Source organism: Neovison vison, chromosome 11 (assembly GCF_020171115.1).
Source record: "Neovison vison isolate M4711 chromosome 11, ASM_NN_V1, whole genome shotgun sequence".
Lineage (NCBI taxonomy): Eukaryota > Metazoa > Chordata > Mammalia > Carnivora > Mustelidae > Neogale > Neogale vison.
In genome coordinates this window covers 34,087,394-34,104,592 of record NC_058101.1, presented here as the reverse complement: position 1 = coordinate 34,104,592, position 17,199 = coordinate 34,087,394, and the positions used below count along the sequence as shown (strand labels likewise).

Below are 17,199 nucleotides of genomic sequence, written 5' to 3'. Positions count from 1 at the left end.
ACACTCCCCCTCTTTTATTAAAGATCAGGATAAGGTTTGTTTTTGTCTTCTCTCTGGCATCTCCTTATTTGTTGTATTTATTGCTCTGATGCTTCCTGGCAAAGAGTAGGCCCTTGATATCTATATATATCTCTATACAAATAAATATAATATATAAACATATATATAATATATATTTTATATATAAAATATAAATAAATATAATACATTTCTCATGTAATATATAAATAAAAATTAATATATTATATATATATATATGGTATGATTGAATAAGTGCCTTTCACAGAGATTTCTCTAGTGTTTTCATGACCATTTTTACTATTTACTTTGGTAATAACTGTCACATGCTAAATTCTCTGAGTCCATCAGCCCTTATCTTAAACATCACTTACTTTGGGAAGCCTTCCTGATTCTCCACACGAGGTGAGGGGCTCCTGAGTTCTGATTGTTTTCACATCACTCGTATAAAATCTCCATATTGGAAGTTTTGAGTTTATTTACCGTGTTCACCTTTCTATCCCCAATTCTAAGCTCAGTGCTCATCACATAGTAGATACTTAATCAGCATTTGCTGAATAAATAAAGTTAACTGAGATGTAATTCATCTCTGTCTAAAGGCAAGAACTCATTCAGCATAGCCAGGTGGACTATTCACCTGTCCTGGCTTTCAAGTCGTCTCCTCTTTAAAAACAAAAACAAACCAACAACAACAACAAAACCTTGTTGAGGCCTAATTTATAAATCATAAAATTCACCCATTAGATTCTTCTTCCTAATGTTTCTCTCTCATTTTTCTGGGTGAAGATCATATTTCTGATGGTAAAAATGGGAGAAGATAGAAGTGGAAAGGAATGTTAACTTGGAGAGAGAATGGACTCTTAGTGCCCAACTTACTAGGCTTTACTTTTTTTTTTCATTTTTCTTTGTGATCAGAAACAAATTGACTTCTCTAAGCCACAAATTCTAATTTGTAAAGTTGGACTAGGAAGAATTTTTTCATTGGATCCTCTAAGCATTATGAGAGAGGACATGCAATAGATCTGTCCACGGAGACACTGTAGAGGTAATAACTCAAAAAAAAAAAAAAAAAAAAAAAAAAAAAAGTAGACTCCCTCTCTTATCCCTGCCATTAACCGGGACTCCACTAAACAGTAGGTCTGTTCTTCCTCCATATCATCATTTTGTTATGAGCATTTTAAAACAACCTTCTTGCTTCCTTAGCGTTTCTGCAAGCCCCATCTCATTCTGAGTTTTAGCTCTCCTGACACTATTCTTTCAGATCTTTGTCCCTCTTCTTATCCATTCTTCTGCATATGCTTTTTCTCTCCATCTTTTGCACATGCTGTAGGAAAAACAAGCTCCACCTGCGCTCATTACAGAACAGCCTTTCCTTCAGCTGCCATTCTCTTTCTCCTTCGCTGTGAATATTCCATTGTGGGCTCAGAATCTTATTTTTCAAAGCCTCCCACTCTTTTAAAAATACGTTTTCTTTTACACCCTCTCGTCTCGAAATCATACCTTTCTTTTCCCTGGATCTGCGTCCTAAAGTCTCCGACCGCCTGCCTCCTCTCTGTCTTATATTACGGTCACACACACCAGGTTTCTATAGCTTCCCCATGACCAACCAATTCTCCCCGGGAGCTACATTACATCAGCATTACTAATGCAATACCGTTTATCCTCCACATTGTTTTAAGCTAGGCAGTCAATTAAAAACGCACCTCGGTACCGATCTGATCTAACATGGAGGATGAATTGTCTGAGGTCAAATGCAAACTGCTGCAAGATTTGGGAGACGGATATTTACATTCATACTAAATCTATACCTGTTGAATTGGCTTCAGAAACCCTGAGCCCTCCGGTAATTGGGATGGTGAGAATGGTAGGTTTCCAGAAAGTTCGCAAGAAATTAGACTCCATCTAAATGACTGCTCCATAGGCTCAAGGAACACCCACCCACAAAACCCATCTCCACAACCACCAGATTATCTCACCAGCAAGTGAGACTGCAAGGTTTGGGGGTCCGACCGTACCACTCGGCGCGGCGCATGGGGGGGGTTCGTGCCCATTTGGCTGCGATTGACCGTTTCCCCGTCGCTTGGTTTTGCCCCTGCTCCCCCTGCGCAGGCACCTACAGTGCGTCAGGCCGGAGCTTTATAGCGGCCGCCTGGGCGGTTCCGCTCGCTGTTTTTCCTCTTCTCCTGGTCGTCACTCCTCCCGCGGCTCGCGAAGATGCAGCTCAAACCGATGGAGATTAACCCCGAGGTGAGCGTCAGGTGCATCGCTGCTCGGGGACCGCGTTGCTGAGAGTCAGCCCAGGCCAGGTAGCTGCCTCGATGACCGGCTTTATTTTTGTATTTTTTTCTGTGCATTTGCCTTTCAGATGCTGAACAAAGTGAGTGGCGTCTCGCACTGCCTCTGTCCCCTTCCCCCCGGGAGCGCCGAGGCGGAGGCGCGCATCAGCTCCGGCTGTCTCTGTCTCGCAGGGACCCAGCGGCGTCCCGCGCGCTCCTAGATGCCCTCCGTCTGCCCCAGCATAGGGGTCGCGGGGTGGGGGTGACTCTGCGGAACCGTCCGAGGTGGGAGGGAGGAGGGGACTGGGCCCAGATGCGAGTGAGGGCCAGGCTCCCGAGGGCGTGGCGCGGGCCGCGCGGACTCGGGTGCCCGGGCTTCGCGCGAGCCACGTGTGGGCCGCGCTTTGTGCTGTGTCACTGCGCGGGCGGGGATGGGGAAAGAGGCTGGGGGGCGGGGCAGGCCGCGACTCCTCCCAGGCTGGGATGGGGGCACCGAGGGCACCGGCTCGGCCCCGCCCTCCAGCAGGTGCCCGCCCCTCGCGGGTCTCGGAGCCCCTGGCCGCGCTCTTTCCTCTCCGCAGGTGCTGGCCCGGCTGGGGGTCGCCGGCCAGTGGCGCTTCGCGGACGTGCTGGGGCTGGAGGAGGAGGCTCTGGGCTCGGTGCCAGCGCCAGCCTGCGCGCTGCTGCTGCTGTTTCCCCTCACGGCCCAGGTAGGGCGTGGGGCCCGGGGTGTGCGGGCCCGGGATGGTGCGGTGCGCGCGGCTTCCAGACCCGAGTAAGGCGTGGAGGACCGTGTAGACTCCCGGCTCCCTCCCCTCCCGGACTGGGCGCCCACACCTGCAGAACTGCCCCTTTCCTGCGGGATGTGGGGGGAGATACCGTGGTACCTACTCTTTGGTGGTTAGAGAATTTACTGGCTCTTCGCTCGTCCATCCAGCGTGGCCTTGAATTTCAAAGAGAAGAAGCAGCATCTCTGTTCCGTCATCTCAATTACAAAGAAAAGAATTCATCTTAAGTTCACTGGAACCTACGCTTTTCAGAGCCTTCCACTTCAAGGAATGGCTGGCTGGTTGTTTCCCTTTAAGGGCTGAGAACTGTCAGTTTCTGGTTTGGTTCTCAGACTCCCACCTTGCATTAAAAAGGGGGGGGTGGCCAGCGGGCTTGCCTAAGCCACAGGGAAACAATAGGTTTTTTAATGCTCCCTCTCCACTCGGGTCTTTGGTGGCCTTGGGTTTCTTCCCTGCACACTCGGTTTTTAGCCTCTTCGATGTGTGTGTGGTTTTTTAATTTGTTTTTAAAGCGTAGTCATTTGTGTGTGGGGATCTCCGTTCACTTCCTGTCTTTCCTCTCTGACCCTGTAGCTAAGTGAAACAGGTGGACATTAAAGCAGTTTTAGAAACACCTTTTCATTTCCCTTTAGATGGTCTTCCTCCTACAAATGTGCATGGATGTATGTACCTCAAAGACTGAGCGTCAGATATAAAAAGGTAGCTGGGATGATTGTTGTCTTGCAACGTATGAAATCCCACTAACTGGCCTGGGATTGTCTATCTCCTGTTGCTGTCCCTGATTTGGGAGTGGTGAAATCTGCATTAACAAAACCCCGGGGCAGTAGCTTTTGGGGCTACATTCCAAACACTGTAAGCTTTAATTGAAGCACCACCATGCTAGGGCTGGGCGTTCTAGAAGCATCCTCAGCATAAATTATTAAGCCCTATGGGAAGTTGCATTCCTCTTAGTAAATGGGCTATTGTGAATTTAAAAACCCTTATTAAAGGCTACTAGGATAATCTCCCTGTCCTGTTTTTTTTTTATTGCAAAGCCTTTATCTGGGTAAACTGGAGTGGCCAAATAATTGCAAGTCAAATTAGCTTCCCTGTTGACCCAATCAAATACCATCTCCTCTCCTTTGAGCCTCTCCCTGAGCTCGTTCTTTAGAGGCTCCATGATGACTCAGAGATTTTGAGGGGCACTCACGGGCAAGGCCTCTGGGAGGCAGTGGTGCATCCTGTTTGTCTTTCAGAGGCTTACTGCTTGCTTTTTACAGGATGAGGCTGCACTTGTTCTGGTTTGAATCATCTGGGTACTTAGTCCTTTAGTTCTAGTTGGGGAAGTCAGAGTTATTGAGCACCCAGTCTGTGACACAGAACACCAATTAGGCTAAACACTGAAGCAAACTCAAAAGTGGAGGTTTGTATGTTGACTTCTGAATAAGCTGATGTTAATTTAGAAAGCATCTGATTTTGTTTGAGAGTGTTCTGAAATCCTAACTGGACCAGTTCTTTTTTTTAAAGATTTTATTATTTGAGAGAGGCAGACTGAGCACAAGTCGGGGGAGGGGCAGAGGGAGAAGCAGACTCTCTGCTGAGCAAGGAGCCCAACGCAGGACTGGATCCCAGCAGAAGGCAGGCGCTTAACTGACTGAGCCACCCACCTGCCAACTAACTGGACCAGTTCTGAAATAGTAGTTTTAAGTGATAATGAAATATTTGCAAAAGTATCTCCATGCCAAAAGCTCAAACATAATAGAGAATGGTGCTATCCTGTTAAAAAGCAAAAACAAGTGAAAATCCTTAACAGCCTATGAGTAGTAACTCATTTCAGAGATGTGATAGATCTTGGATGTTAGAATTTCCTATGAGCTGGCCTTGCGGAATGGGAGGTCTTCTTTTTTGTCTGATGGTGTTCCAGACAAGGCTTAAACTTCAGTTATGTGTACAGTAATGCAGAGCGACTGGAATTGCAAATATACTTCAGGGGCACCTGTCTGGCTCAGTGGGTGGAGTATGCAACTCTTGATCTCAGGGGTTGTAAGTCTGAGCCTCACGTTGGGTGTAGAGATTACTTAAAATCTTAAAAAAAAAAAAAAAAAAGGAAACATGCTTTTGATGTTCTGTCCAATTATACTGGTTATGAGACATTAGTGTTTCTATGGCATTGGCGCCATGCTTTTTTTTTTTTTTTTTTTTTTGTTTAAAGATTTTATTTATTTGACAGATCAAGAGGAAGCAGAGAGGCAGGCAGAGAGGGGGAAGCAGGCTCCCTGCTGAGTGGAGAGCCCAGTGCGGGGCTCGATCCCAGGACCCTGGGATCATGACCTCAGCTGAAGGCAGAGGCTTTAACCCACTGAGCCACCCAGGTGCCCTGCCACCATGCTTTTAACTGAGAAGTCCTACCTTTAAGGTCTAAAATTTATTTATTTATTTTATTTTTATTTTTTTTAAGGTCTAAAATTTATTAATGAAAGGTCCAGACAAGCCCAGTAAATTACTGTACAAAGAGCAGATGGATTCTTTGAGGAAAACTATTCTCTAGTCTCATTTACTGATCTCTTCTGACACCCCCCCCCATTGTTAATCTGTTCTCAAAATGTATCGTTGACAAGGACAAACAAGTGTCAGGTCTACTCTTGTAGGATGAGAAGATTTCATGAAATCCCAGCCCAGCACCCTAAGTCAGTTGTCGTTCCTCCCCTCCCCACCCCCAAAAAAGTGGGAACAATTTCTTTAAATTGCTCCTTTCAGCAGTTAAGTCTTGTTTTGTATTTGTTATTGAAAAGAAGCGTACATGGCCGCAGTAGAAGTAGGTCTTCCAAGAATGCTGGGATAGAGACAAAGCTTGATTGGGGTCCTGTGTGAAGTACAATGGGTGGTGTTTAAGGACAACAACAAAAAAAATAAACCTGCCTGTTCTTCTGACTTCAGGAGACATGCATTTTCGAGCTAAAAGTTTGCAGTGGCGTCTAGACCAATCCTTGGGCAACATCCAAGGCCATGACCGCGCTGCAGCATCAGGGTGGAGTCTCAGAACCTCTCAGAACCCTATAGGCTGGCGTGGGTGTGGGAGGCAGACGGGCGAGTCTCTGGGCGCTGGCCAACACCTAGAACCAGGGCTCCTGGTCACACATCCCACTTGTGTTTCCATTTAGGTGGCAGAACTCGCTCTGTCTCCGTCTGTTAGTGCTTTGCATTTTCATTTGAGATAGAAAGATGTTTTCTATTCCCAGCATGAGAACTTCAGGAAAAAACAGATCGAAGAGCTGAAGGGACAAGCGGTCAGTCCTAAGGTGTATTTCATGAAGCAGACCATTGGCAACTCCTGTGGGACCATCGGGCTCATCCATGCTGTGGCCAATAACCAAGACAAACTGGAGTTTGGTAAGTGCATTTTGAGGGCAGTCTTCTCGTTGATCTCTAGTTAACTATAACTTGTCATCCCCCCAACCCCCAGCAGTCTGTTGAGCAAAGTCACTGCCTTTCATTTTTCGGAAACCTCCTAATCCGGATGGAACCAGTAGGCAGATTAATGATTGATTCTCTTCTGAGGGAAGGAAACGCCTTTTCCAAGAAATATTGTCTAGCTTCTCTTCCACCCAGAGGGGAAGAGGGAGTGAGGGGCAGTTCTGGGCTCCTTCTCCACACAGGCTCTACCACTGGCACACTGCAAGTTGGGGTGATTGTTATGTGCTTCTGTTCCATTCTCGATGACTCAGAAGAAGAAGTGGAGATGAGGTTAAACCATCAAACATGAACCCTCAGGATTTGTCTCTTGGTTCTGGGTCTCTTAAGCAACAGGAGAACCAAAGTAGTATAGGGCAGCTGGACGAGGATACTGTGAAAATTGCTGCGGGAAAACGTGGTGGCAGCTTGCTACATTGCAAGGATCCGGCCAGGAGCCTAGTCAGGTGTGGGGTCTTAGCTCACTTCCCATGAACATTCTGGAGGAAAGGGAAGAAAGGATTGTCAGAAGCACAACGAGCAGCACTAAAATATATGAAAAGACACGGCATAATGTGTGCTAACGGCCAAGGGTCCGTGAACTTTCTTAAAAGGTGAGAGTAAATCTTCTAGGGGTTTGAGGGCCGTTAGGTCTCTGTGTTTGTAGTGCAAAGGCAGCCCCAGGCAAGATCTAAACAGTGGACGTGGTTGTGTTCCAATAATACAAAAATAGGCACAGTACTTTGCCAACTCCCGACTTGGGTGGTGGATGGAGGTAGCTAAGAATGGAATAATTTCAGGGGCGCCTGGGTGGCTCAGTGGGTTAAGCCTCTGCCTTTGGCTCAGGCAGGATCCTGGGATCTCAGGGTCCTGGGATCGAGCCCCGTGTCAGGCTCTCTGCTGGTGGGGAGCCTGCTTCCCCCTCTCTCTGCCTGCCTCTCTGCCTACTTGTGAGCTCTGCCTGTCAAATAAATAAATAAAATCTTAAAAAAAAAAAAAAAAAAGAATGGAATAATTTCAGCGAATAGTCCATGGTGTTACTTGGAGCAGGTCGGATACTTTGTTTATTATTTTTTTTAAGCAAGGTAAGTGTGGCCAAAACTACTGCCGGTATATTTCCCAAATCCAAAAAAAAAAAAAAAAAAGTCTGGCCATAAAGATCCAATTTTTCTAGAACTCAATTTTTTATATTAAACAATCTTTCGTATTTCAATTTTTCATATTAACTTGCCATATTAAGGAGGTAGAGCTTGAACCTTTACTTCTGCAGTAAGTCTCACGTTAGAGTCCTGCGTTCGGAAGGTCAGCAGAGCTTGTGGAACTCTTGTAGCTGTAGTCATGATCGTACTGCAGAGAAGTTACTGGAGTCCCAGCCCTCTCCGTAAAGTGAAAAGGATTCCTTCCAAATTTTAAGTGGTCTTTACTTAACTAATTTTTTGAGTTTAGAGCTGAAAGTTTGAATGTGGTCTTTGAAATACAAATCGTTCTTGCTCTAGCCACGTTGTCTCCTAGACTCAGCTGCATTGAGCAGTGACAAAATGCTTAGGCCAAACTGTCAGCTGGTCCTTTGTCCCTGTGCCCGACTAGTAGGCGCTTTACGTTTGTTAAGATCCATGGGTTAACGTCTATCTGGGTAACCGTACTACTAAGACTGCATTTTCTAAGTAAAAAAATCTTGGTTTGAGAACCATTATTAGACTAGAATGTCATTGTGCCACATGGGATCATGTAGATAACAGCAATTAGAAAAGTGCCTTGCTGGGCTCGCTCAGTGCGTAGAGCGTCCGACTCCTAATCTCTGGCTTGTGAGTTCGAGTCCCCTGTCAAGCATAGAGATTCCTTAAGTAAATCAATCTTTAAAATAAACAAAAACAAAAAACAACCAGCGTTCGACAAGATAGTTCCTGCCTTTACATTAAGACAGATCTCACAAATAACATGTTCCAAGGGCATCAGCACCTTAACGAGGGTGATGAGGGAATTTGAGAAGGGAGCAGCATGAAGCGGGAGGGCAACAAGGGCCAGGAGGGCAGGGGAGAGAGGCAGGAGAGGGCTTGGCCCTGGAGGAGCAGAGATTTCGTCGGCTTGAATGCAGGGAGAAGGGACTGCTTGGAGAGAGGCTGAGGCAGAAAGGGACAGCTCATCCACCTCGTCTGGCACCATGGGAAAGACTTAAGTCGCCAAACATGGCTGCGTAACAGTAGAAGTGTATTGTAAGTGTGCACCCATTTACGCTATTCTAGCTATAATAATAAGCTTTTGGTTGTTTTTTTTTTTTTTTTTAAAGAGGATGGGTCCGTCCTGAAACAGTTTCTTTCGGAAACGGAGAAGCTGTCCCCTGAAGACCGAGCAAAATGCTTTGAAAAGAACGAGGTAGGAAGAGAACTTGTGGAGCATCAGCTTTAAGGGACTACAGAGGATCTTGTGCTAATTATTCCCTCTCGTCTGCAGGCCATTCAGGCAGCCCATGACGCCGTGGCACAGGAAGGCCAATGTCGGGTAAATGCAATTACAGATCGGGGCCGGGCTGCCTGGGTGCCATCTGTGTTGCCCCTGAACCACATACAGTGAACCTCTCACTGAACACAGCAGACCTCTCCACCCAAGGCTAATTAAGCCCAAGGAAGCCCAGAAAATTCTACCAGAATCATGCTTTGACCAGACCCATTCATTAAAATGGCTCTTCGGGAATCTGATTGGCAGTAAACATGGTCTTGAGTAAATTCAAACAGTACTTTGTTCAGATCCAAATGATTCTAACAGAGGAAGCAATTGAGCATTTCACATACTCTTCCCGTAGACTGTTGGAGGGGTTAAGATTACCAGCAGGGACTGATGGTCTCTAGAAGGCTTCAGTATGTCGTGAATCTGAACACCGTCCCGCAGTCAGCTGTTAATTTAGATTTAAGTCTGTATCAGTGCCTTTAAAACTACTGTTGGCCCGGCCACTTTCTAGTCTTGACCTTGGGTGAGATACTTAATCCTCCCTACGCCTGAATTTCCTCCTCAGTAAAAAGTTCTAGCTTTCTAGTAGTTACTATATTTATCTTGATAGATTAGGGTTTTATGACAGTCTTATAACATTGTCTAGTATATAAAAAAGGGGTACATGTTAGCTATACTAATTTAAAATAATACATAAGCAAGTCTGAGTATATTACACTTAAAGAGGGACAGAATTTATTAACAAATTAAGTTCTCTTAAAATCATTGCAAAATAGGTGTATTAAATCAATACATTATATATTTTGAAGTAATACAATATTATGTCAATTATCTCAGTAAAGCTAAAGACAAGTTTTTATTACAATATATAGTACAATCAAAACTCATCAAAAATATTTCTTGACTCTTCAGGTAGACGACAAAGTGAATTTTCATTTTATTCTGTTTAACAACGTGGATGGCCATCTCTATGAACTTGGTAGGTTTCACTCCATTTTTGGAGCCCCCTACGGTTTTAGGCAATCCTTCCAATGAAATTATTCTTACAGTTTTGGTGCGTAACTTTGTGGCACGTAGTGTATCTTTGTTCACAAAGCCAGCACACCATACTCTCATTGGGGCCCTTAACCCTTTTTCTCCCACTTCTGCCACCCATCAGGCAATGACCTGCGGAAGGAGTGGTTTTAGTCACAGACGGGTAAGGAGATCTGTGCAGCTGAAGGCCTCTGTGTTCCGCTTTCCTCTTCCCACCTTCCACTACACACAACCAGTGCAGGCTCTCCAGCAGCGTCCTGACAAGGAATACTTTTGGGAAAAGATCAATGCCTCAATGTGAAAGCATTTGGACATGCTGGGGGCTGCTTTCTCTTAGCTGGTATTTGCTAACAGGAAAGATGGGCCTCCTGGTACAATTCTCCCCTTTGTGTTAACAGAGGAAGAGAATTACCTATACGCAGACCAGAGCAAAGGATACTTGGGGCCAGTCAGCAGTCGCTGAGGGGCCGTGAAGTCCGAAGGATCCCTTCTTGGCTCCACCTTCCTGACACCTCAGAGGCTGCATCTGCCTTTTACTCTGGGCTCCTTCCCAGGAGATGTGGCCCAAGCCTTTCTGTTAGGGTGGCCACTTTGGGCTTGTATGGTCCTGTTGCTTGAGGATTAGAATTGCCCTGGGTGGACCCTAGGAACACTTGAAGCTCCTTTCCAGAGACTGCTTCTGACCAGCCCCTCTCCGTGGGAGTGGCAGTGGGAGACGGAAAACTTCTCTTGAGGCTGGGTAAGCACAGCAGTCCAAGCATCTGCAGAGAAAGCTGAGCTGCCTGGCTTCTGTGTTCCAGATGGACGAATGCCTTTCCCGGTAAACCACGGCACCAGTTCAGAGGACTCCTTGCTGCAGGTAATCTTTGGAAGCCTTCTTTCCCTGAGGCCCACCTTTCTTTGGCCATACTGTCTCAGGGGCTAATACTTTTTCTGGGCAGCAGGCACCCATTGTCTGGGTGAATAGTCTTCAGGGCTTAAAGCGTATATTGGTAATTCGGTCTACCGTATTTTCTAGCAAATGGTCTTAAACAGGATCCCCCCGAGCAGCCGTGACTAATCTGTATTGTGTGCTGACTTCAGTCCAGGGTTGGAATTAGCCAGAAAGCCATGGCTTTACTTCCTTGTGGGATTAAGGTAACCATTGTCCTCTTGTCAGATCACATCACAGCTAAGGACTTAAGGGACAGAAACCCAAGCCTTTCCTAATCCCTCTCACGCTGCTGGATTCAGGTCGGTCTCACAGGTGGTATACTATGGGTTCCGGTTAGGCCGTCAACTTCAGTTTTTTCTTCTCTCTTGGGCCACTGTTATGGGGGCGAGAGGAGCAGATTCAAAACCTGCCTCGATATAAGATCCAGGATCGCTGTCCTTACTGTAAATGACTCCAGAAACCCCTTAATTCTGGACAAGGGCTGATAGACTACCTGAGGTGCCTCCCCGCTAAAAACAAGTCTTCTAGAATTGAATCAATTTACTGTAATGAAGGGAAGTTGTTTAATTGTGATTTTTTAAAAAATGCTGTTAAGGTCTTAAGTACTTCATCTGTAGTCAGAACTACTCTTTTTTGAGTGCTTGCTGTATACAGATGAAGGGCTGGAAGACTCTCCGTAAAGAGCCAGGTAGAAAGTATTTTGAAAATGGGCTTTGTGTGGCACTGGGCTCTGTTGCCAAGCCAGGCATACCTCAGGGATATTGTGGGTTCGGGTCCAGACCATTGCAATAAAGCGAATGTTGCAGTGAAGCGAGTTATAAATGAGATGTTTAGTTCCCAGTTCTGTTGGAACAATACTATAGCCTGTTGATTGTATACTGGCATATTGTCTAAAGGAACAGCATACATATTTTAATGAAAAACACCTCATTTCTGAAAAAACCGCCTGCCATCATCTGAGCTTTCCAGGTTGCGAAGTTTTTGCTGGTGGAGGTCTTGCCTTCTGCCTTGCTGTGGACGGCTGCTCAAGGCAGGGGAGGCTGTGGCAAGTTCTTTAAATAAGACCGCAGTGAAGCTGGCTGCCTCTGTCGATTTTCCTTTTGTGAATGTTTTCTCTGTAGTGGGTGGTGCTTTGATAGTGGGCGGTGCTTTTGATAGAGAATTTTACCTGCAGTGGAACGGCTTTTAAAATTGGAGCTGATCCTCTGAGACCCCCACTGCTGCTGTAACAACTTAGTTTATGATGTCTTCTAGCCCTTAAAGCCTCTTCCGTTGTCATTTCAACAGTCTTCACAGCTTCTTCGCCAGGAGTAGATCCCACCTCTAGAAACTACTTTCTTTGTTCACCATGAGATGTACCTTATCTGTTCAGATTTTCTCCTGAGGCTGCAGCAGTCCATCCTGCCTTCTCGCTCTGCTTCTCACTCCAGTTCTCTTGCTCTTCTGGCTCTTTCCACCATATCTGCTCTTCCTCTGAGTCTTGAGACTGCAAAGTCCTCCATGAGGGGTGGAATCCTCTTCTCCCAGACTCCTGTTAATGTTCAGATTTGATCTCTTTCCACGAATCCAGAATGTTCTCAGTGACATCTAGAATGGTGAATTGTTTCCAGAAGGGTTTTGATTTACCCAGCACCATCAGAGGAATCACTCTCTATGGCAGTGATAGTGTTACAAAATGTGTTTCTTAAATAATAAGACTTGCAAGTTGAAATGACTTGCTGATTCCTAGGACTCTGGAATGGATGGTACTTAGTAGGCATGGAAATAGCCTTAACCTTGTCCAGCTCCATCAGAACTGGGGTGACAGGGGGCACTGTCCATGACCGATCATATTTTGAAAGAAATCCTTTTTTTCTGAGCCGTAGGTCTCAAGAGTGGGCTCAAAATATTCAGTAAACCATGTTGTAAACAGATAGAATGCCATCCAGGCTTTGTTTTTCCACTGATAGAGCCCAGGCAGAGTAGACGTAGCCTACTTCTAAGGGCCCTAGGGTTTTCAGAATGGTCAGTGAGCATTGGCCTCAACTTAAAATCCCCCGCTGCATTAGCCCCTAGCAGGAGAGCCTGTCCTTACAAGCTTTGAACCCAGCCATTGACTTCTCTGCTTTAGCTTCAAAAGTCCTAAGTGGCATCCTCTTCCAGTAGAAGTGTGGGTCATTCATGTGGGAAGTCTGTTGCTAAGTGGAGCTGCCTGTGTTAATGACCTTGGCTAATCTTGTGGATAGCCAAGCTTCTCCATGTAGCTTCTCCATCAGCCCTTGCTGCTTCCCCCTAGTTTTTTGATGTTACAGAGATGGCTTCTTTCCTTAAACTTGGACCGACCTCTGCCAGCCTCATACTTCTCTGCAGCTTCGTCACCTCTCTTAGCCTCCACAGAACAGAGAGTTAGGGCCTCCCTCTGGATTAGACTTCGGCTGAAGGGAATGTTGTGGCTGGTTTCATCTTCTATCTGGACCACTCACACTTTCTCCATATGAGCAGTAAGGCTGTTCTGCTTTCTTATCATTCATGTGGTCTCTGGAATAGCTTTTTTAATTTTCTTTCTTTCTTTCTTTTCTTTTTTTTTTTTAAAGATTTATTTATTTGACAGACCACAAGTAGGCAGAGAGAGAGAGAAGGAAGCAGGCTCCCTGCTGAGCAGAGAGCGCGATGTGGGGCTCCATCCCAGGACCCTGGGATCATGACCTGAGCCGAAGGCAGAGGCTTTTAACCCACTGAGCCACCCAGGTGCCCCATCCCTTTTAATTTTCTTTAAGAACTTTTCCTTTGCTTTCATAACTTGGCTAACTGCTGGGCACACAAGTCCTAGCTGTTGGCCTGTCTTCACTTTCAACATGCCTTCCTTCCCAAGCATAACCCTTCCTAGCTCTGGATTTAAATTGAGAGATGTGGGACTTTTCCTTTCGTATGAACACATTAGAGACCACCGTAGGGTTATGAACTAGCCTAATTTCAATATTGTCTTGGAACAGGGAGACCTAGGGGAGAGAGACACGGGGGGAAAGCTGGTTCCCGGAGCCACGGGAATGCACACGTGTATTGACGAAGGTTGCCGTCTTGTGCGGATGTGGTTTGTAGCACCCTCAAACGAAGACGGTGACATCAAAGGTCACTAATCATAGATCAGAACAAATACAATATAAAAGTTTAAAATACCGCAAGAATCACCACAATGTGACACGGAAACCCAAAGCAAGAAAATGCCATTGAGAAAAGGCACCGATAGACTTGCTTGATGGAGACTGCTGCAGACTTTACGTTTGTAAAAACTCAACCTGTGAGAAGGGCGGGAAGATTAAGTGCGATAAAATAAGGTCTGCTGTGTCGTGTTCGGCTGTCAGAGCCATGGCACAGCCTGTGGACCATGTCTAGGTGAATGTGTAGCTCGTTAAACTTGATCTGTAACAACAGGCAGCAGGCTGCAGTTTGACCCTGGTGCTAGAGGCAGTTCTCAGTGTCTTCTCTCTTCCAGAGCATGCATTTGATGAGGCTCTGAGGTAGTGATTATATCCCACATTTTACAGGTGAGGAAACTTGAGGTACAGGGTTAAGTGATGTTCAGGGTCAGTGGCTTAAATGGCAAAACCGTGGTGCAAATCTGGGCAGTCCTCACACCACTGTTCAGTACTGCCTTTTTGGGTAATAGACCTGGCCTGGGAAGGTCTAAACCTCGTGACCTCAAGGTGGACCACTAATGTGAACCAAGTTATGCCACAGAAGGAGGGAAGGTCACTTTCTGTAGCCTGCTGTCAGTTACACCTGAGTTAAGTTAGAGCCAATTCTTGGGTATATGAGGGGGCATTTGGGAGTAGGAATATGGAATGAGAAACAGATCTGGAAAAGCAGGATCGAGTTGGGTTTGGGAAGCAGAATTCACTTAGGAGAGAGAGGAAGAGGCAGATCTTCTGGAGATGACCCATTTGGGGAAAAGACTGGTCCTTCAAATAAAGCTCTAAAATACTTTACTATGAAACATTGCTAATACCATAAAAAATGTGCCCCACACAGGATGCTGAAACTGTTGCTTGAGTAGGATTTACAAGGTGTGGGGAAAGTAAAACAGTTTAAAAAATAATAAAAATTAGTTAGAATTTCATTTAAAGTTAAATGGAATATAAACCAGCATCTTAGTGAAAATTCTTGTCCTGAGTTAGGCTGGTTGTACGTGGTTAAAGCTGTTCTAGGTTGTCTGAACTCTATGGTTTATTATTGCTAAACTGGTAAGAAATTACATGAACTGGGGAGCCTGGGTGGCTCAGTCGTTAAGCGTCTGCTTCTGCTCAGGTAATGATCCCAGGGTTCTGGGATCGAGCCCGGCATCTGGCTCCCTGCTCAGCAGGAAGCCTGCTTCTCCCTCTCCCACTCGCTTGTGTTCCTTCTTTCCCCTGCCCCTGTCAAATAAATTAATAAAATCTTAAAAAAAAAAAAAAGAAATTGCATAAACTTAACCCATGAATTCAGAGGCCACGTCACTGCTTTATAAACACAACTTTAATGGCGACCATCCCTGTGGGTACTACAGGAAAGGTCTGGAATGCCAATATATTAAAAATTCTGATAGAGAATGAGATATGTAAATGTCAATCTAGAATTTCCCTCTAGTTTTTACAGGTGGTTCTAAAGCTGGAGCAAAATTCTGGGTGTGGCTGATGCTTTTTAAGGGCCAGACTTCTGGGTTTGATGGTTTTTAGAGCTTGGAGCTGATGTGTCAAGACTGTCCTGTCCTCTTAAAGGTCTTAATATTTCATATGGTTTGTGGAGCGGTCTTTCCACTGGACTTTTTACAAATGAAACTGATTGATATTCACTCTGCCAAGGCATTTAACCCCTAGAATTTGGGATCATTTTTTTTCTATTACCAATCTTTGTAATCTGGGTCTTGGAACTAGTAACACATGTCATTCCACCATCAATGACCCATTAATACCTGGAACACCAGGTATTTAAAGCTGTTCTGTGAAATCTTTACTTGAAAGAAATTCATGTTTACTTGAAATTTCCTGAGGCCTAAGAGAACTCTTAGGCCTTATGGGAGAGAGGATCTATTTTTTTTTTCCACCTTTTTGCAATCTGAGGAAAAGTGCACTCCTAGTGTATGTAGTTTTGTTGTCAAAACCAGGCATGAGGTGAGGGAGGCCCAGGGCACTTGGTGGAAGTCATACAAAAGTCAGAGCTTCCAAAGTCAAGTCTGTGTCATGGGTTCTTGTCTTGCCCATCACCTGATTTTTTAGTTTTTTAAAAATTTTTTGTTATTATTATTATTTTTGGTCTGAAGCCAGTCCTGGTTTATAAGTTTAATGGGGGGTTTGAAGTTGATCAGGGTGACCTCTGAGCCATACCGTTTAACTTTTCTGATGAAACTTCCTTTTGAGCCGCTGCTGTTTGGATATGAATGACCTTTCTCCTTTCAGGATGCCGCCAAGGTCTGCAGAGAATTCACGGAGCGTGAGCAAGGGGAGGTCCGCTTTTCTGCGGTGGCACTCTGCAAGGCGGCCTAATGCCCTGGGCGGGGGACGTAGCCTTTTCCCCCCTCTTCCCCTTTGTGTGAAACCAACCCTCCACCAACGCAGTCCAAAATGCTTCTGTACTTGTGGAACACAGCTGTTCTCCTTTGGTTCTGCAGATAAGCTCTCCCCCGACCCCCCTCACCCCCGCCACACCCGAACTCTAGCAGAGCCCAGCTGTCGAGCGAGCAAGGTTTGGTATGAACCTCAGATGGCGAAGCATCCCCCCCTCCCCCCATGTATGTATTGTACCTCAATAGCTAATGCTTTAAATGGCCACTTTGGTTTGCGTCTGTAAATTAAGGCGTTGGATGTGGTTTAATTGTTTGTCCTTAAAAGAAATAAAACTTTTCTGCTGAGTAAGAGATGAGCTTCAACTGGTTTCCACTTTCTCTTTGACCTTCCCCTCCAAGGCTATATGATTGTCTTCCATGGAAGCAACTCCTAGGGCACAAGTAGGAGAATTACCATAAAAACCATATTGGTTCAGTGTCTCCAGACTTCTATTCAGTCATTCATTCCATTTATTTTAAAGATTTTCGGTAATCTCCACACCCAGGCTGGGGCTTGAACTCACAACCCGGAGATCAAGAGTCACATGCTCTATGGACTAAGGCAGCCAGGTTGCCTCTTTCTATACATTTATATTGCTATGTATACCTGTGGACTAAAAAAAAAAATAGACTTCATTTTAGATGAATTTTAGACTTGCAGAAGATTGAGAAGCTCTTATAGAGTTCCCATTTATTCCTCCTCCATTTTGCCTCTTA

At 45.4% G+C, this 17,199-nt stretch overlaps 1 protein-coding gene across 1 annotated transcript; it reads left to right on the top strand.

Moving 5' to 3' along the window:
* The first annotated feature begins 2,725 nt into the window (after positions 1–2,725).
* On the top strand, positions 2,726–16,806 carry UCHL1 (ubiquitin C-terminal hydrolase L1). The gene is made up of 7 exons (XM_044225934.1): positions 2,726–3,004; positions 6,301–6,451; positions 8,799–8,884; positions 8,963–9,010; positions 9,869–9,935; positions 10,792–10,850; positions 16,337–16,806. The coding sequence occupies exons 1-7, from the start codon at positions 2,726–2,728 to the stop codon at positions 16,421–16,423; spliced, it is 777 nt and encodes a 258-aa protein (XP_044081869.1). The 3' UTR covers positions 16,424–16,806.
* The last annotated feature ends 393 nt before the right edge of the window (positions 16,807–17,199 follow it).